The 21312-nt window shown below is 36.5% G+C and overlaps 1 protein-coding gene across 7 annotated transcripts in view; it reads right to left on the bottom strand.

Annotated features, from left to right (window-relative positions):
• Positions 1 to 21312, bottom strand: part of SENP1 (SUMO specific peptidase 1) — a 53843-nt gene that overhangs the window by 12687 nt on the left and 19844 nt on the right. For all 7 annotated transcript variants that reach the window (XM_019419176.2, XM_019419172.2, XM_019419175.2 and 4 more), the window contains 7 exons: positions 16512 to 16615; positions 16143 to 16429; positions 14586 to 14640; positions 10269 to 10307; positions 9320 to 9404; positions 8929 to 9084; positions 7719 to 7850 (listed from right to left, as the gene is read on the bottom strand). In XM_019419176.2, the coding sequence (XP_019274721.1) occupies positions 7719 to 7850; positions 8929 to 9084; positions 9320 to 9404; positions 10269 to 10307; positions 14586 to 14640; positions 16143 to 16429; positions 16512 to 16615 (858 nt within the window). The remainder of the gene's footprint in view (positions 1 to 7718; positions 7851 to 8928; positions 9085 to 9319; positions 9405 to 10268; positions 10308 to 14585; positions 14641 to 16142; positions 16430 to 16511; positions 16616 to 21312) is intronic.

The following is a 21312-nucleotide window of genomic DNA, read 5'->3' as shown; positions in this document are numbered from 1 at the left end:
TGCATCCATGAAGCTGCGAGATCATGACCTGAGCTGAAGCCAAGAGTCAGATGCTCAACTGACTGAGCTACCCAGGTGCCCCTACTCTGGCTTTTTATATCCTTAATGATTTTCTACTTCTTCTATTGATTGTTGAGAGAGATGCGAAAGTCTCCAACAGTAATTAAAGATTTATCTATTTCTCCTTTCAGTTCTATCAGTTTTGCTTCACATATTTTGAAGTTCTGTTACTAGGTGTATACATATCTAGGTTAAGTACTCTTGAAGAACCTACTCCTTTTGAAATGTCTGTCACTGGTAATATTCCTTGCTCTGAATTCTACTTGATATGATATTAATACAGTTATATTTCATCTTTCTCTTGACTAGTACTTGCATCCTTTTACTTTTAACTGTCTGTGTCTTCACATTTAAAATGGGTTTCTTGGGGCACCTGGTTGGCTCAGTGGGAAGAGCACACAACTCTTGATCTCAGGGTTGTGAGTTGAGCCCCATGTTACGTGTAGAGATTACTAAAAAAATTTTAAAAAAGCAAAAACAGGGATTTGAAATAAATAATAAAACAAAATGGGTTTCTTTCTTGTGACAGTTCTGCTTTTTTTTTTTTTTTTTTTTTAACAGAGACAGCACACTTGCATGCAAGCAGGGGAGAAGGACAGGTGGAGAGAGAGACAATCTTAAGGATGCTCCACACTCAGAGCGGAGCTGGGTGTGGGGCTCGATCCCACAACCCTGGAATCATGACCTGAGCTGAAATCGAGAGTCTGACGTTCAAATGACAGAGCCACCCAGGCCCCCCATGTACAAATTTTAAAGGGGAGGTAAAAATATCTCTTGAATAATATTTTAATATTTACTATACACTAAAATGACACATTTTGCATACATCACATTAAGTAAAATATACTATTAAAATTAATTTTACCTGTTTCCTTTTACTTTTTTCAATGTGACTACTGGAAAATTTAAGGGGCACCTAGATAGCGCGGTCGGTTAAGCATCCAACTTCAGCTCAGGTCATGATCTCATGGTTCATGAGTTTGAGCCCCGTGTCGGGCTCTGTGCTGACAGCTCAGAGCCTGAAGCCTGCTTCAAACTCTGTGTTTCCCTCTCTCTGCCCCTCCCCTGCTCATTCTCTCTCTCTCAAAAATAAACATTAAAAAAAATGTTTAATTACATATGTGGCTCACATTATATTTCTATTGGGTGTGCTGGCTTAGACCATTTACATTTAATGATTATTGATATTGCTGGGTCTGTTCTTCATATCTTTTTTCTTCTTTTCCTGGCTTCCATTGGATTGCGTATTTTTATTCCATTTTATCTTCATTATTTGCTTATTAACTATACCTCTTTGTTTTTTATTTTTGTTTTTCAGTGGTTGCTCTAGGATTTTTAATATAGGTCTTTAACTTATGACAATCTATCTTCATATAACACTATACCACTTCACATACTGTGTAAAAATCTTATGCTAGTATGTACTTTCACTTCCCCCCTCTTTTGTGTTATGACTGTCATATCTTATATTCCAAATCCCACAATACATTGTCTTATTTCTGCTTTCACTAGTCAATTGTCTTACAGAGGTATTAAAAAATGAGGACATTTTCACTGCTCTTCATTCCTTTGTATAGATTCAAATTTCTACCTCATAGTTTCCTTTTGTCTGAAGAATACCCTTTAATATTTCTTATAAGACAGGTCTGTTAGTGATGCATTCTCTCGGCATTTGTTTGTCTGAAAAAAGTACACCCTTGTTTTTTGAAAGATGTATTTGCTGGGTACGGAATGTAAGTTGACAAGTTTTCTTTTCCCTTCAGTACCTTTTTCTTAAAAATTTTTTAAGTTTATTTTTTGAGATGGGGGCGGGGCAGAGAGAGAGAGAATCCCAAGCACTGACAGTGTAGAGCCCCAATGTGGTCATGACCTGAGCAGAAATCAAGAGTCAGACGCTTAACTGACTGAGCCACCCAGGCACCCCTTTCCTTCAGTATCTGAAAAAGGTAGCTACACTGTCTTCTGGCTTAACTTACTTCTGTTGGAAACACATTATATATTCCTTTAGTATATAATGTATCTATTTTCCTCTGGCTGCTTTTATTATGTTTTTCTTTACCACTGGTTTTCAGCAACTTGATTATTATACTTTTTGGTGTGGTGTCTCTTCTACTTGGGGTATGCTGAATTTCTTGAATCTGCCAGTGTTTAAGTTTCCAAAGTTGGAAAATCTACCATTGTATCTTCAAACATTTTTCTGATAACACTTACACCCATCTTTCCTTCTGAGATTCTAATTACATGCTCAGACTGCTTAATATTGCTCCACAGCTCATTGATACTCATCTTTCTTCAGACTTTTGTTTCACTTGGATTGTTCCTGTTGCCATATATTGTAATTCACTACTTTTTTCTTCTGTAGGGTCCAATCTACTATTAATCTTACCTCATACATTCTCTATTTCAGATACTGTATTTTTCATCCCTGTTAAGTTCAACTGAAATCTTCTTTTACATCTTCCATTTTTCTCACCATAATGTTAATTTTCCTCTAAATTCCTAACCATATGGAATGTATTTATAATATCCCCTTTAATATCCTGCCAACATAAGCTAGTTCTATCATTTTTGTCATTTCTGGGTATTTCTAGTAACTGTTTTTTCCTTTGTTCTAAGTTGCATTTTCCCTCTACCTTATATGCCTGGTAACATCTGATTGGATGCTGGATATTGTGATTTCATGTCACTAGGTTTTGTTGTTACCAGAATATGTTTGTATTTCTTTTTTATTAAAAAAAATTTTTTTTAACGTTTATTTATTTTTGAGACAGAGAGAGACAGAGCATGAACGGGGGAGGGGCAGAGAGAGAGGGAGACACAGAATCGGAAGCAGGCTCCAGGCTCTGAGCCATCAGCCAGCCCAGAGCCCGACGCGGGGCTCGAACTCACGGACCGCGAGACCGTGACCTGAGTTGAAGTCAGACGCTTAACCGACTGCGCCACCCAGGCGCCCCTGTATTTCTTTAAATATTGTTGGGCTTTTGTTCTGTGATACAGGTAAGTCATTCAACTCATTTTCAAGTTTTCAAGACTTAAATTAAACTTTGCTACCACAGGCCCAGAGTAGCCTCTATTCTAGGGCCAGTTTGGCCCAACTCCTGAGGTAATATCCTTTTGAGGCTCTATTCAATGCTTCATGACCTTTCCACTCTAACTGGTTGGAATACGAACTACTCTAAGCACCTGTGTTAGCTTTGAGGTTTGTTCTGATTCCTTTTTTTCTGGTGTTCTTTCCCTAGCCTCTGGTATTTTCTTTCTATATACGTACAGATCAATGCTCAGTCAAAGATTTAAGTGGGGCCTCTGCATGTCTCTGGGACTTTCTCTTTGTGCAGCCACCCTCCCTTCAGTATTGTACCTCACAAACCTTAGCGACTTTCACCTCCCTGATGTCTGAATTGTCTCCTCCACTTGGCAAGACTGTCAGATACTTCCAGTTTCTTCCAGCTCTCTACCTTCAACATACCACCCTAGTGAGGTGGGGAAATCACTAGCTCATCCCTTTCATTTTCCTTCTCTCAGGGATCTTGTTATCCACCATCTGAAAATTGTTGTCTCATGTTCTGTTCAGTTTTCTAGCTAAACTGAAAGGGTAAACCTCATCCATTTTATTTTATCATGACCAGAAGCAGAAGTCAGATCCATTTACTTGTATGCCTACATAATTTCCATGTATTTCTAAATTTATCTGAAGACTTATAAAACAATGCTTAAGCCCTCTAAGAAGTAGAATCATCAGGCTATAAAGCACAAACATCAAGCCACTGAATCACAGAAGTTACCTAAATCAATCGCCAGGAATCAACAAATAATTTCTAGTGCTGGCATCCATTTAAAAATATTTCCTTTCTGGGGCACCTGGGTGGCTCAGTCAGTTAAGCATTTGACTTTGGCTCAGGTCATGATCTCATGGTTCTTGAGTCTGAGCCCCACACTGGGGTCTGTGCTGACAGTGTGGAGCCCGGAACCTGCTTCGGATTCGATGTCTCCCTCTCTATCTGCCCCTCCCCTCTTCACGCTCTCTCTCTTTCTCAATCTCTCTAAAATAAAGATATCATATGTTTTCACTCATATGTGGAACTTGAGAAACTTAACAGAAGACCATGGGGGAAGGAGAAAAAAATAGTTACAAACAGAGAGGGAGGGAGGCAAACCATAAGAGACAAATACAGAGAACAAACTGAAGCTTGATTGGGGGGGGGGGGGGGGGACAGGGAAGAGGGGAAAATGGGTGATGGGCATTGAGGAGGCCACTTGTTGGTATGAGCACTGGGTGCTGTATGTAAGCGATGAATCACGGGAATCTACCCTCAAAACCAAGAGCATACTGTATATACTATTTAGTCAACCTGACAATAAATTATATTAAAAGTAAACAAATATTTTTAAAACATTTCCTTTGTTTCTTGATTGTGATTTTTAATCTAGTTTTGCAACTAATTCCACCTCTTCTTAACCCTGACCTCCTTTCTTTAGATATTTCTATTCAAAACTAATTGCCAGACCCAGTATAGAAATCCCCATCTATAATGTCCCTGGTGTTATCAGCCTTCCAGCCTCCTTTTGTATTCTTTACAAAGGCAGCCAGTTCCCACATTCCATTTTTGAGAAGTTTCATTTTCTTATAGTGAGTTAAAATGTCAATCCTGTCAATCATTAGTCCTCTGAAGCTATACAGAATTTAACTATTCATCTATACATAAATCCACTCATGAAAATATGTTTGAAAGCTGTTATTTTATGAACAGGTAATGTAGCCAACTCTTCTTTTAGTAAAGAGATAAGAGAAAGGGTAGCCTAATGGCTTTCTGTACATATTCTAAATACAGGACTTCTAGGTTTTATTTTCCTTATTAAACTAAATCTGATCCCCTTTACTTCTAGGATCTTATATTCCTTATCTATAAAATGGTAAGAATATTATATCAGTTACCTTATTTTGGAGAAATATTTAAAGTAGCCTATAAAAGTGATAGGAAATACAGAAAGAAGAGAAATGGTTATAATGAAAATATATATTTGAGGGAAGAATAGGATTGGAGAGAGGACAAATTACTTGCAAAAGAAAACTGAGAACTCACAACTGAGAAACAGAATAACTTATTTTTAAATGAACATGAATACTTAAGGATATCTACTATTTCCTCATCAGAATGTTAACTTCTCAAGAACAGTAACCTTAAAAGCCTGAAAAATACAGTACTTTGACAATGGTGCATTTCAAAATAGTTATCATCGGGGCGCCTGGGTGGCGCAGTCGGTTAAGCGTCCGACTTCAGCCAGGTCACGATCTCGCGGTCCGTGAGTTCAAGCCCCGCGTCAGGCTCTGGGCTGATGGCTCGGAGCCTGGAGCCTGTTTCCGATTCTGTGTCTCCCTCTCTCTCTGACCCTCCCCCGTTCATGCTCTGTCTCTCTCTGTCCCAAAAATAAATAAAAAACGTTGAAAAAAAAAAATTAAAATAAATAAATAAATAAATAAATAAATAAATAAATAAAAACAAAATAGTTATCATCATCACAGACATGTGAACTGGTACCTGCTTTCAAGGTTAACATAATTCTAGCAAGCACTCCCTACACAAGTTATGGGTAGGTATAGTAGAGATAAAGTAGACAAGGAATCTCTCCTTCTCCTCGACTCTCCTACATAATGTAATTTCCATTAACTTTGCTTGCTAGAAACCAAACCTTTGATGGGCCGAGGGAATGGAAAATATGTCCTGATGAATGCCGCTTCTGTAAGGTATCTATCTCACTGAGGTAACTGCCACAGTAAATAGCAAGGACTCAGCTCATATCCCACTCATTGCTGCCCTCTAGGAGGTTTTGCGTAATTTACAACAAATGAGCTACAAGCCAAATAGAATAACTGACCCCTTCCCATTTAGCAGTAGTAGGCAAAAAATGGCAAGAAACCACAGATTAATGTCTTAAAATCAAAAACATTTAATTGGTGGATACTTTTGACTGTCCTTGATTTCTATTTTGCCCTTTGATTTGGTGAACTCTTTTTTTTTTTTCTTTCTGTTATTTGATCCAATGTTCTAGTATCACTATTCTGAGCAAGGGTGGTTTCCCCTAAAGCAAGACAATATCAAACCATATATTCCTTAACACTTTTGTTCAAAGATTTATTCAGGGAGTGATGAACTTCTGAAATTTGTATTTTAGAAACTGACCTTTGGCAAAAAGAATGGGGCTAGTCCAGCTGGCCCTAAAGAAAATCAACATGCTGGGCATGGCATATGGCTCTCACATTCAATACATCTAATCCTAAGACAGGATCCAATTTAAGATTTTGAGGCAGTATAGTATAACAGATAAGACCCAACGCTTGGGTCTAAATCCTGGCTCTGCTACTTACTAGCCATATAACTTTAGAAGTTTCTTAATCTTTCCAGGCTTTGTTTCTTCATCTATAAAACAGAGACAGTTAAACTACAGTATATACCTCTCCAAGGTTTGTGGCGACTGTTATATGAATAGAACACATAAAACACTTACAATAATAGTGCCTAGCATGAGGTAAATGCTCAAAAGATGTTAGCCAATATTATTATTTGGAAGACTGTAAGCATACAAGACAAAACTTTAGGTATCTAGAATAGCTAGTGCATACTATACTGAGTTTCTAAAAATCTCCCACAGCTGTGAAGTTTTGAGTATACTCAATATATCAGGCAAGGATGTTTCTTCTGGGCCTAAGAAAGGAAGAAGCTACTCAGGGAAAAAACCCAACCCAGTTCTCTTCTTTTGCCACGAAAATATCGCTCTGAAATAAAATAGGCTCCTACAAGTTTAAGATTGTTTAAAGACTGTAGTATAATTAATCTACTTAAAATTATTAGCAGAAGCTGAGAGCCATAGCTTTCTTTCCTTTCTTTCAACCCAGTACATCAAATATTTAATACAGCTTTTTCAATGTCAGTTTAAAAAACATCACGGGGGTGTCTGGGTGGCTCAGTCAGTTAAGCATCCAACTTTGGCTCAGGTCATGATCTCACGGTTTGTGAGTTTGAGCCTGGCATTGGGCTCTCTTTTGTCAGCACAGAGCCTGCTTCAGTTCCTCTGTGTACCTCTCCTTCTGCCCCTCTCCCACTTGCACACACATGCGCACTCTCGCTCTCAAAAATAAGCACTTCCAAAATATATATATCATATATGTAATAAATGTAGGCTACTTATAAATGTAGGCTACTTGAGAAAGCTTATCTCTCATATCCTAAGTGATCTAGAACAAGTAGAGATAAAAAAGGAAGTAGAAATGGAATCCCTAATGGAAATCCCAAAGAACTCCTTCATGCTACAACACAGTCCACTATTAAATATTTGCTCGATAGATGAACTACTGGGTAGGTGCCTTAAAGAGAGTGAGAATGAATGTCCTTTCCCTCAGTGTCTAAACTGTCTAAACATAAAATGGTAAATCAGCAGTTCTCAGACTTGAAGGTACATAAAAAATAAACTGGGGTATTTGCTTAAAATGAGTATCTCCACCACACTGTCTCATACTTATTCAGGAGAATGGAGAAACCCTAAGAGAGCTGATTCTACACAGGTCATCTGAGGACCACATTTCAAGAAACAGTGAGGTAACACCTTGACTTAGTTTCCACTTAATGCTTACTATTTGAATATAAAAACAGGTGCGAGATTACCTCATCATTGAGCCAGTTCAGATGGTTCAGAGTTTGAATATCTTTGCGTGTAATGGTCAAGCGGAATGCTTCACTCAGAACTTCATCTTGGTTCCCATTACGAAATACATTTTTTATTTCCTTCTCCATTTCCTAGGGAACCAAGAGGTACCAGAGATGAAGTGTACATGGCTATAGACACACTAGATCTCTCACCAAACCCCATATAACCCCCAGACTATATCAGTAATCAACTGTTCACTTCTAACATTTTGGTTTCTGTTCTTTCCAGTAATCTCCTGGGTTATCTCCTTTCATTCCATCCTGTCCCCCCTTCTCATTGCAGCACAACATTTCAGACCTTTCTTCCTTTTATTCCTAAAGTCTGAAATAACCTTCTGCTATCAAATTTTCTAAGTCTACAAGAAGACCTAATTATACTTCATATCTTTGGCCCACACAATTTCTTAACAAATAGACTCTTTCCCAAAAGGTAGCAGGGGATACAGGTAGTGTGTTTCAGACATTTTTCTAGAAAAATTTGGGTTTTTAAAATGTAAATTATGGAATCCAGCACACTATAATACATGTGTTATACTTACTAACTATATGATAGTTTTTCAAACAGAAGAATGAGTCAAGGAACAGATTATCTTAAAATGTACAAAGACTTTGGGGTGCCTGGGTGGCTCAGTCAGTTAAGCATCCAACCTAGCCTTAGTAATGATCTCACGGTTTGTGAGTCTGAGTCTTGCATTGGGTTCTCTGCTGTCAGCACAAAGCCCACTTCAGATCCTCTGTCTCCATCTATCTCTGACCCTCCCAAGCTTGTGCATGCACACATGCACTCTCAAAAATAAATATTAAAAAAGTGTACAGACTTTAATATATTTAACTGATTTTTTATTACTTAAAAAAATAGTAAGCCTCAACTTACTATCTGATGTCAAACTACCGTACATATACATTAAAAGTAAAAATGTACATAAAACACAAATTTATTAAATGTTTTTTCACTGAAGTCATGAAAAACCACTCACAATTCTTTCTTCAATTTTCAATAATCCTTTAAAAATAAAGCCAAGATTAGTAATACAAATGAAAGCGGGAGTATGCAATACAATGGATACTTTAAATGCCAGGTATTCTATTATTTCTATGTTTGAAATTCATTCTAAGTATCTTTTCTAAACACGCTTGTTAGCACAAGAATCCATAGTACGTAATTTACCTCTGTGATTTCAGGAAATTCATCTTCACTATCAGTTAATTTATGACCTTTCTTTTCTGTTTCTTGGGTGATCGTGACAGGGATCTCCTTTTCAAGAGGTACACGAAGATGCAGTTCTACTGAATCATGTACTGAATGCTCCTGTTCCTGCAGTCTCTGCAAAACAGAACTTTAGAATAAGTGGGATAAATAAAACTACTATTTGTCTACATACATTGAGTAGAACCATCTGGAGAGACCAAGCACATAGACTAATCACACAATATAAGTGCTATGCTATCATAGCAGCTCGCAATTACAACTTTGATCCCAAATCCAGGTAATCTTCTAAATTAGTTGCAACTTGGATGTGCTATTTATTTACAATCTTATCCCCAATTTTGTTTTTTACCTGGTTTTGAAGCTGCAATGCTAGTGCTTTCTGCTCTTCAATCTGGCGCAATCTCTCCCGTGCTCGAGAATCATAAACACTAGTTCTAGGAAATGAAAAGGAATGTGACACAAATGCAGACCACTGTCTTAGCATCATGCATGTTACTGATGCACAATGAGCACTAAACATAAAACCTCCATATAGAAAGTCTAAAGTGCCTACACTAACCTTATCGCTATTTAAGACAGAGTGAAACCACATGGTGTTATTGAAATTATCATACTATTTTTAATCAAATGATGAAATTATTAGTTTGTTGCTAAATGTGAACAGGTGATATTTGTGGCTATGTGTAAATGTGTAGTACTTTTTTTTTAACATTAAAATTTAGAGATTAACATAATCTCTAAGATTATGGAGAGACTGAAGCTTCATTCTAGAAATCCAAAAATGTGATTGAATCCCAAAGGAGCAAATAATACAAGATACTATTGAGGTTTTAATTCAAATACTGTACTTATGATCCAAAAGAAAAAATATGGATTTATTTTTTTCTCTAAAAACAGTGAACAAGTCCAGGGATCTGAATACCTTAGAGTTATTAAAACTGGAAACTAAAAACTTTTAGTGATTTTTCAAACTCCAGAAATGTGAATTATTCAATAAATTAGTTCTACCAATGTAAAAATAAGGGCACTTATTTTCCTTTCCATGTAATACTTAATATCGAAATAGTTTTCCAATTCAATTTAGCTTCAGCAATTGTTATATATTTAATAAACCTGAGCATAGAAATGCCCCAACCCCAAGAGAATTTTAAAAACCCAACAACTTAAAAGCTGTTTTATAAATAGATATAAATAGGGAATTTTTACTGACTAAAAATAGGTAGGGTGATTGGCTAATTGACTTCTTCTGAGAAGGAAGAGACTGAGAAAGAAAAATGATACCAAAAACAATAACTTACAATTCTTTGATCCACAGCTCTGCCTGGAAAAATGCAGGACTATGGTGGGGAAAAAAAATGGCAAATGAACAGGAGGCTCATAAGAAAATTCAAATATTTTCACCAAGAAAATCAGTCATTGAAATAATTTAAAAGAATGCTTTATATGTATACAACAAAGCAAAGGTCATAAATTACATAAAACAATTGTAACTGGGAACTAAAGGAATACAGCTATGAGTCACTCACATACATAGTAGTTAAAAAGGTGGCCCAAAGTTCAGCAGAGAAATTAACTGTAACACAGGTCCTTACTTGCACCTTGCTCCTTATGAGACCAACCCAACGGGAAAGAGTACATCACTTGTCAAGATAATATATTAAGCTAGAACGTTACTCTTCCAAAATGGTATAGATTGACAGATTTGTTAATGATTTAGTCAAACCTTATGGGATCTTGGACTTCTTCCTGTCAGTCTACTTGAATCAAAATATATTCAACCAAGTCATAATGGATACTGAAAATCCCCACCGACAGAATAGTCTGTATCAGATGGTTAGTTAGCCAATGAACCAAAGTGGAGAATTAGCAATATACAGCTCCACTCCAAAGATGAGAGACCAATTCTATTCCACACGGCTCTTGCTGACAACCCAAATGAATAATGCTTAGTTAGCATAGTCACAGGCATGTCCCTCTTCCAGAGCCCCTTGCTCTTCTCACACATCCTCATCTCCTTGCCAATCCCTAACTGTGATCTCTCACAGAAACAAACAGAAGAGTGAACACTTTTCCAAAAAAAACTTTCAGATACAAGTAGAAGAAGTGCACAGAGCATGAAATTGGGAGTTAAGAGACCTGGATCTCCTGGAGTGGACCCGGATTCACTGTGTGACTTTGAACAAGTCACTTCATTTCCATGGTCCTTAGCTTCAAATTTGTAAAACATGGAGGTTAGAATCCCTTTCAGTTCTTGAATTGCTACAGTCTGTCCTAGTGAAGGCAAGAACAAGGACTCAGAAGGTATCCCTTGCTCCCCAGACTACCTTTTGAGAATTAGTATTCCCAACCATCCTTAGGCTAGGGTTTGGCAATGAATATGCTGTTCTACTGCCTCCCCACTGTCACTGAGGTTAATAAGGGGAAAACATAGGAGAAGCGGCCTATGCCTTTGGCACAGTGGATACTGATGTAACAACCAAGATAGAAAGCCACAAAGATCAGTGGTAGCACTGTGAGGGGCTTAGTGTGTGATACTAAAAACAAATGAACATGAAAACACATTGACTGCACAACATAAAGTGACAGGAATTGCCCAGAATTTCATAGTAGTAGATCTTGCTATTGAAATTTGTCTGCTTCCTTTATTAGAACATAAGCTTAATGAGGATAGGAATTTTTGTTTTTTCTATTTACTCCTGTATCCTCTGCACCAAGAATTGTGCCTGGCACACAGCAAGTACTCAGTGTTTATTGAATACGTGAATAATGTAAGGGAAAAGTATTTCTCTTCAGTGGACGTAGGTATTTGATGGATTAGGAAAGTAAAATGCAGGGGGAAAAAACAAAATCTTCTTGCTTTTCAAAGAGATTATATATTATTTCTCATTATGATTGAAGCATACAGTAAAAATAACTACAACTACTTATGAGCACCTACTTAGTACTCTGTGTGAAGTTCTGCTCTAGCTGTTTTATATTAGTTAAGCCTCATGATAATTCTCTTTTAGTTAAACCTCAATACAGAATAAGGAATTATTACTCATGTGTATAGAAGAGGAAATGGGAAGTTCAGAAGGATCATCTGTCTTGGAAGAGTCAGGATTAGAAACTGTGTCCAATTCCAAAGACTGTGATTTCTACTATTGTAACATACCTTTCAATAAACCAAAGCCTTAAACCAACATGAAGATGATGAGTTCTTGGGCTATGCAAGAGAGCCTTTTAGGATTTCTAGGAAATTCATTTGTTTAACAAAGATTTATTTACTAAGTATCCATCATGTGCCAGGCATTATGATCCACACTAGATGATAAATGCAAAAGTATTAGTAATAAATAAGATATAGGGATAAAAGTACCAGAGGAAAAGACTAATACTATCTGGAGAAGTCAGAGTAATGTCCTGAGAAAAAAATAACACCTGAGTCAGATTTTGAAAAGCAAAACGAGATTAACAAGTGGACAAGGAAAGAGAGGAAATTCCAGGGGTTAGGATCAGCATGTACAATGGCACAAAAACAGGAAACAGCATGCTATATTCTAGGAAATAAGGGCAGATCTTCACTGCTAGAATTTAATGGACAGGCAGTGGTGGGAGATTAAGAATAAAGAGCCCATTGGCCAAGACTTGGGAAAGCGGGCTCCAACTGCAATAAACAGCATTATTCAATCGGCCTTATCCAACAGATCATTTCTCCCTCCCTCTCATTCTTCAGGCATCACTAATAGAAATCCTCCATAAAGGAAAGGCACACAGAGTAAAGAACTACTGAAGAATTAAAAGCATTCTCTACATGAGATCGACTTTTTCCCAATAAAGAATACCTACTTTTGTGTACTACGCATTAAACGACTTTTATTTTATTTGAGAGAGCAAGTGAGCAAGCAGGGAAGGGGGTGGGGGTGAGAGAGGGGGAAAGAGGGGGAGAGGGAGAGGGAGAGGGAGGGGGGAGAGGGAGGGGGGGAGGGAGGGGGAGAGGGAGGGGGGAGGGAGGGGGGGAGGGATGGAGGGAGGGAGAGAGGCAGAGAGGGAGGGAGGGAGAGAGGCAGAGAGGGAGGGAGGGAGAGAGGGAGAGAGGGAGAGAGGGAGAGAGGGAGAGAATATGAATCTCAAGCAGGCTCCGTATCAGTGAGGAGCTGGATACAGGGCACAATATCACAGTCCTGGGATCATGACCTGGGCTGAAATCAAGAGCTGGACACTCAACTAACTGAGGCACCCTGAAACACTTTCATTGTAAGTATTTTTCTGTATGTTAACCTTCACAGCAATTCAATAAACCGTAACGTATTAACACTGGCATTTTTATTGATAAGGAAACTAGGTTTAGAACAGTAACTTGTCTAAAGTTATGTGATGTGATGCCTGGACAAGATCAGAACCCAGGTCTGACTCAAAATAAAAACAAAACAAAATAAAACAAAACCCACACATAAAGAATAAGGAATCCAAACTGTAAAGTCTCCTTGAGAAATTATAACAGAATTTTTTAAAAATATCTAAAATTCAGGACACACAGGAGAGTTGCAAAGAAGTACAGAAACTGAGATGAGAAAGAAACATCGTTATTCCTAATTTTCTCAATGGAAAATGGATACTATTTTCATTCCAGCAACTGAACTGCTAATGGCAAAGAAACTGCAATCTAAGTAGTAACCTACTGAATTACAGAGCAAGAAGTTCCATATAGAAGTCAAGTATCATATAGAAAATTAGACTTGAATTGAGACTTAAAAGCTAAGAAAGAGACTCCTGCTTCTTTAGATAGACAAGTTGAGGTAGGGTTACATACAAGGCAGATGGAACAATGACTATGCAGGTAAGAAAGCACATTATCACACACTACTAATGTGTGTGTAATTAACACATGAAAGACTCCCATCTTCCCATATGGCTCCTTCTCTCACCTCTGTCATGTCTCTCTTCAAATGTCATTTCTCAGCCTTGCCATGACCGCCCAAATAAACAGTGCCCCCCTAACCCCAGTCTATATATTGCCCTGCTTTATTTTTCTTCACAGCATTTATCACTATCAGACATACACATTTATTTATTTGTTCATAATTTGTCCCCCACCTCTTTCTTTACACCCCTTACAACTAGAATGTAAGCCCCTTGAGTGCAGGGATTTCATTTTGGTCACTGCTATTATCCCCAATGTCTATATTAGGACACAGCACATAGTAGGTTATCAATTCGTACTTGTTAAAGGAAAGAATGTGTGATAGGAAGTAAGGCATGTGGAGGAAATGCTTTGTATACCATACTAAGGAGTTTGGGCATGATTTTATGTCTGATAGCCACTCCTGAGGGAGTTTAATGAATGATCAGATATGCATTGTAGAAAGACCACTCTGGATATAGAATGGAAGATGGAAAAGAACAGGCAAAGAATGGATTAGAGAATATGGCAGAAGATGGAATGAAGCACAACAACGAGGACGGAAGAAGACAACTAATTAAAAAGTCATTGAAATAATTCAAATAACACAGGCGAGAAATCTGAATTGAGGCAGTTTGACTTTTATGTTATGCAACTCTTAGTGAAGAAATTGTGATTAAAGAGAGGGAAAAGAAAACAATATATCAAGAATGTCTTTTTTTCCATAGTTTACCTGGGAGTTGCAGTCTGGGAATCTTTTACTTTGAGTAAAATCACAGAGTCTGATCCTAAAAAAAGAAACACAACAGCATATTATTATTTAAAAAATTCTACCCAGTTATACACTCCAGGTGTCTATAGTTTAAGCTCCCATACTTCAGTGTATTCTGTTTTCATAAAAAATTCAGCACAAGGACAAAGGTAAGATGGAAGACAAAAGGAGGCAGGTCCACTTTCACTGAGCCAGAAATAGGGCTTAGGGAAGAGCCTGCCTCACAAAGAAAGAAGTCGCTCCAAAAATACAAGTATATATGCCCTTCATCATCTACTCCTGGGCTGTACTTGATTCCTATGCTGCTTCTTTCTGTTCCTGGGGAACAAGAATAAGCCACAACTTCTCAAAAGTCTTTAGTTCATGAACTACCATAAGACTGAATAAGGTGAAAGAGGAGAGGGGGGAGGGGGAGGCAGAGGCAGAAAGAGAAAAAGCTACAGAAGTAGCAGGGTCTAAAAAAGTACAAATTCTATCATTTATTTTGTGTTATTGATAAAGGCAGGAATCATGTCCTTCTAAATGACTGACACCTCATTTAGGATATTTATTAAATGGTACAAGGAAAGTAATGAAACATTCAATGTACTACAGCATATTCGTTTCAGTTTAGTTGTAGCTAAGCATTTGTCATACAATGTTATGTTTTTGAGGTTAAAGGCTTTTTTTAATGGTAGTTCCCAGTAAATCATCTCACAAAATTTTATAAAGGTTTTCATGAATATGTATAGCTATATAGTGATGCCACTAACAATTTTAATTCCCAAGTGAAAATTTTAAGAAAGTGAGAAATATCTTAAAAAAAAAAAAAAAAAAAAAAACCTAAGGAAGGAGGAAAGAGCCTTAGAGTCTGATCTATCAAAAGATCCCTAATGTCTAATCACTTAACCTTAAACTCGTTTTAAGTTATATACCTAAATACATACTATCATAAACACATATAACACACACCTAAAGAAAGGGGAAACTAAGCAAACAAAGAAAATTATCATAGAAAACCTTAATTAACTGGAGTGCTAAGTGTCTGGATATTTTGGTTAGCTAAAAGTTAAGTAGAAAACTTTTTGTTTCCAAAATTTGCTGATGACCCTTCTAAAATGCATAAACCTACTATGCAGGTTTCTCTACTAAGTATTACCTGGTTAAGAAATTTTACTTCAATACTTAATTGATGTTCCAAAACTTAGAACTTCAGAGTACTTAATGTTCATCGCAAAGTACTAGAAACAGAGAAAGTATTGAAGTAATTGGGATGATTATACTCTGACTCTAGACGCTGTTCAGGAGGTTAATCCTTTTAAGTAAAATATTATATGAAATCATTTGCATCTCCATGTAAGAAAAAAGTAAATTATTTATAGGTTTAGTTTATTTGTGGTACGGCTAACTGAATTATATATATTTAAAGTATCTTATATGTTAATTAAATTACATGCACATTACAACCTTGCAATTCCCATAGATCCCATAAACAGTTAACTGGTTATTATTATGGAAAATATACGAAACCATTGTTACCTTCCGATTGTGTATTTGAAGCTGGTAAGTTGTCTGGCTGATGTAGAAGAGAGTGGTGATGTTGGGGTTGATGGAGACGATCAGAATCTTTGGATCCAAATGCAACAACATCTGGGGCATAAGACGATAAGGAATACACACTGTGGGACACTTGTTCCTGGGTAGTTAAAATGCTGGCAGATCCAGATGATGAAGTATCAGAGCCAATAATCTGAGCTGCACAAGAACTTCCATTTTTAAACAGTGGGTCTTTCAAAGTATTCTTATTAGAACTAAGACATCGGGACCTAGCAAGAGGAGAATATAGTTTTAATATCAAATAACAAAGTACAGAATTAAATTCATTTGATATATGTTTCTGTGACTCACAGGTGTAAAGGAAAATGTGTGGTGGGTTTGGCTACAGAAAACTGTTTCCCTGTAACCATCTGTAGTAGCTGTCTGTAAATCTCTCTTTCTTCTTCTTGGACTGTCTAGAGAAAAAAAAAGAAGAAATTTTAAACATCCAATAAGGCAACTTTTTTCTCAAAGCAGCATCTAGACTCCCAGAAGCTCTGCCAAAGTTAAGGCAGAGTCCTTCAAGATAATTAAGAATTATCATTAGGGATATCTAGAAAATTATAACAGGAATTAAATGAAATAAATACAAGATATTATATTTTGGAAAATTATGGGACATATATGTAAATAATAGTGCAGACAAACTATAGGATATGAAACCAGAAGGCCAATAGGCAATCACTTTTGAGTCAACTGAGACAGACCCAGAAACAAAACATTTGAGGACTTCTCAATTAGGATTCCAAGAAACCCCATGATTCCTGACAAACTATAGGATATGAAACCAGAAGGCCAATAGGCAATCACTTTTGAGTCAACTGAGACAGTCCCAGAAACAAAACATTTGAGGACTTCTCAATTAGGATTCCAAGAAACCCCATGATTCCTGACATCTACTAAAAAAGTCACAAGGAAGCAACTAGAATAGTCAAGATCAGAGTGGGATACCTTGCTGTTTTCTATCCTGTCCAATTTTAACAGTGTAAGTATTTTCCAAAGATGGTTTTTATCTCAAATATTTACTCTTTTTTCCTAAACCCCAATAATAAGTTTAGGGAAAAGCACATACTCCATGATATTCATTCACTCGTGTATTGACTTGAATACCTACTAAGCACCACTCACTAGAGATACTGCACTGAATAAAGTAATATTTCTGTCCTTGTGGAGTTTATATTACAGTTAAAGGGACTGGCAAGCGAGACTAATCAAAAATTATGGAAAATTAAAATGAAAAAATAAAGACAAGGAAATAGAAAGTGATGGAGGGGAAATAGCAGCAACAGGTAAAACCCTTCTAAAAAGGTGATATTTCAATAGAAACCTAAATCAAGGGATGAGGTAAGTCATAAAAATTTATAAAAGACTATTCCAGGTAGAGGAATAGCAAATACAAATGCCCTGAAACAGGTATGTGTCTGATGTGTTCAAGGAAAAGTAAGGTCAGCGTGAATCAGAAGAGCAGTAAGAAATGAGGTCACTCAGCAGAGAACCAGATTACATAAGGACTTGTAACTATAGTAAAGCATCTATTCTATGCTGATCCAGAGAAACAATGGGAAGCATTCACTAAATAATATACTCTGGTACTTAAAAAAAATCTTATACACAGTTTAATATAACCACCAATCTTCAAAAAATAACTTTAATACTTTGTGGCAAGGCTAGCAGCATCCTGCACTGTGACATTTCAATATGCACAGAAGCATTTTGCTAAAAATAGAATGAATTAAGCAATTATCTAGGCAAAGGCAAACAGACACTAAGTTTTCTCTTCTTGATCACTGTTTCCTACATAGTAAATTTCAATTACGTTGTCACTATAATGTTACTGTTCTAACAAGATTCACCTTGAACTATGAGGCATGAGTAAATAAATACTCCTTATGAAAAAGAGCTATCCTTAAATTTGAATAGATGAGTAATGAGAAAATTTGAATAGATGGGTAATAAGAAAATAAGTAGAATTAGTTGAGCATTTGGTGGAAAAATAGACCCGGAGGAAAAACAAATTGCAATTTTCTATATGAAGAAAATAAACTCCATTATTTTATCCTTTATACATTAATACTGTATTTAAGATGATGACATACTCTTTTCTAGTGTTTGTGAAGAGACTGTCTGCAGTATTGGACAGGCACTTCAGTGACAGCACAAAAATTATAATGTAGAGAAAGACCATTAACAGGTATACATTAATATCAATTACCAAATCTGTAGTTTTTAGCTATTCTACTGGGGAGGCCATGAGCATCTGAGAGATAAATTTAAAAACTGTAATTAAAATAAATGTCTTTTTTTATTAAAACCTAAATTTGCTATCATAAAGGTTCTTTAAGTAGACAGTCTGAAGAATGAAGCATCATTACAATTATTTAGGTTGTAAGAGATTGACAACCAACTACATAGTGATCTATACACAGGAAAGCTGTGTTATGTGGCACTTTCATGACTGAAATTTTTCAATACCTCCCAATGTAAATTTTGACTCCACTTTCCCACTATACCAAATAACCGAATTCATAATCCACAATACAATGGGGTTAACACGTTTTCAGGAGTGGTAAAATGGAGGGCATGAAGGGAAATCAGAAGAATAGTACCACCTGGGTAATGGAAATTAACACTTTTTTAAAAAATTATTTTTACATTTATTTATTTTTGATAGAGAAAGACAGAGCACAAGTGGGGGAGGGGCAGAGAGAGAAGGAGACACAGAATCCAAAGCAGGCTCCAGGCTCCGAGCTGTCAGCCCAGAGCCTGACGCGGGGTTCGAACTCACAAACGGCAAGATCATGACCTGAGCTGAAGTCGGACGCTTTGCCGACTGAGCCACCCAGGTGCCCCTAAATTATTTTTAAAGTTTATTTATTTTGAGAGAGAGCGAGAGAGCACATGCATGTGAAGAGGGGCAGAGAGAGAGACAGAGAGAGAGGGAGAGAGAGAATCTCAAGCAGGCTACGTACTGTCAGTGCAGAGCCCAATGTGCCAAACTTGGACACTCTACCAACTGAGCCACCCAGGCACCCATAACTCTTAATTAACCAGTCATTTTAGTTCATTTCCACCTCCTTACTAAACTAGATTTTAAAAAGCTTTGACTGCATTATCACATCATAGGAAGGAGAATAAAGCAGATAAACTGGTTGTAAGAGGTTACTTTGCACACCAAGGTGTAAAGAAACATCCCCATCCCATGAAGACTTCAAGAGCACACTGAGAACAGTGAAATAGAAAAGATCTTTGTTTGTGGTACCCTTCAACCTTCATAAACTGACTTCAACCCTATAAAATTAAAAATGCTTCTCTCTTCCCTCCCAACACATAGCAAAATGGTTTCTTGGAATAAGTTTTTATCCTTATAAATAAAACATGAAGAAACAAAGTGCCATTAAGTGACTCACCTAGATTAATTCAATGTAAGAACTGATTTTTTTTTTAATTAGTCTTCATTCTTTTTTTTTTTATTTTTTATTTTTTAAAATTTACATCCAAATTAGTTAGCATATAGTGAAACAATGATTTCAGGAGTAGATTCCTTAATGCCCCTTACCCATTTAGCCCATCCCTCCTCCTATAACCCCTCCAGTAACCCTCAGTTTAATGTAAGAACTGATTTTTAAAAGTCTATTAAACACACATAACTCACCCACAAATCATTTTCCCCAGTACATGTATCTTCAAAGAAAAGCTTCTGTCTAAGCCTGAACAACCTCACAGTTATTAGACAACATAAAATGAGCAGGAATAGATGTTCTATATTCCAAACAATTATCTAAGGTCTCTTTAAGCCTCTAAATGTTAATTTAGAGGTCACAAGAATTTATCTTCTATTTAGAACCATTTCAGGCAAAGAAAAGATAGTCCATGCAACTCTCAAAAGAACATATATGTAATATTTGACTTTTCCAAAAGAAAATCCAAAAAGGTAAGTCATTTGAAACTTCAAACACAATTCTTTTTTGGAGCATCTGGTATTACAAATAAAGTAAAAGAAAACATCCTTCTTTGTATATTACTTATTGAACTATTTCTACTGAGTAAGCAAATTATTAAATTAAGATGAAAGGAAGTAATAATTGGTAACATGTTAAAATGAAAGAAGCTGGATAATGTTATGTGTTAAACCTAATAAAGGACCAAGGAAAGTTTCAAACAGTATAAAGGTAATTAAGGTGTTGGATTCTATTTTTAAAATATGTGCCAGATTCTTGTACTTAAATGCGTCTGTAAGAGGCTCCATCATAAACCTGAACTGTCTGTAAGATTATAAAAATTTAACAGAGAACACAAAATAAATTGTAGGAAACTGGTATAACTTTTTGTTACAAATTACTCAAAAAACTTCATAAATACTCCAATTTTGATTCTGTTTAAAGTAAAAGCTTTATACTATATAAACCTCAACTATCAAAGGTACATAATTCAACAACCTTCTGTTTTTAAGTCCAAAATTCTTGGTTATAACAAAATTGTAGGGGCGTCTGGGTGGCTCAGTCGGTTAAGCATCTGACTCTTGATTTCAGCTCAGGTCATGATCTCAGGATTTGTGGGTTTGAGCCCCACATCTGAAAGCACAGAGCCTGCTTGGGATTCAATCTCCCTCTCTCTCTACCCCTTCACTTCTCTCTCTCAAAAAATAAACACTTTTTAAAAAGCTTAAAAAAAACCCAGTATTGTAAAAGGTTTTGGGTTTTCTTATGAATAAAACCATCAGTGCTGTCTATTAAGAAAGCCCGACATCTTAAAATGTTGCTCAGTATGTTGCAGAGAAGGATGTCTGGAAGCAACATATCAGTGAAAAGAAACTACATGTGTTTTTAACATTTTACATTTTTATTGTCCCTAGTATTTTCTCTTTCCCAAACAGAAATTCATTTCCTCTAAACAATGTTAACAGAACTCTCAGTTAAAATGGAAATACTCTACACTGTCCAGTATGGCAGCCACTAGCAATATGTGGCTAATGAGTACTTGAAATGTGGCTAGTATGACTGAGAAAGTAAATTTTAATTTATATTTATACATTTATTTATTTATATTACATATATAAATTATAATTTAATCTGAATTAATTTAAGTAGTGCATATGGCTAGTGGTTACCCTATT

This window comes from Panthera pardus, unplaced genomic scaffold (assembly GCF_024362965.1).
Source record: "Panthera pardus isolate Hobbes unplaced genomic scaffold, ASM2436296v1 HiC_scaffold_6, whole genome shotgun sequence".
Lineage (NCBI taxonomy): Eukaryota > Metazoa > Chordata > Mammalia > Carnivora > Felidae > Panthera > Panthera pardus.
Note: the sequence above shows the minus strand (reverse complement) of the source record. Positions and strands in the feature narration are given on the sequence as shown.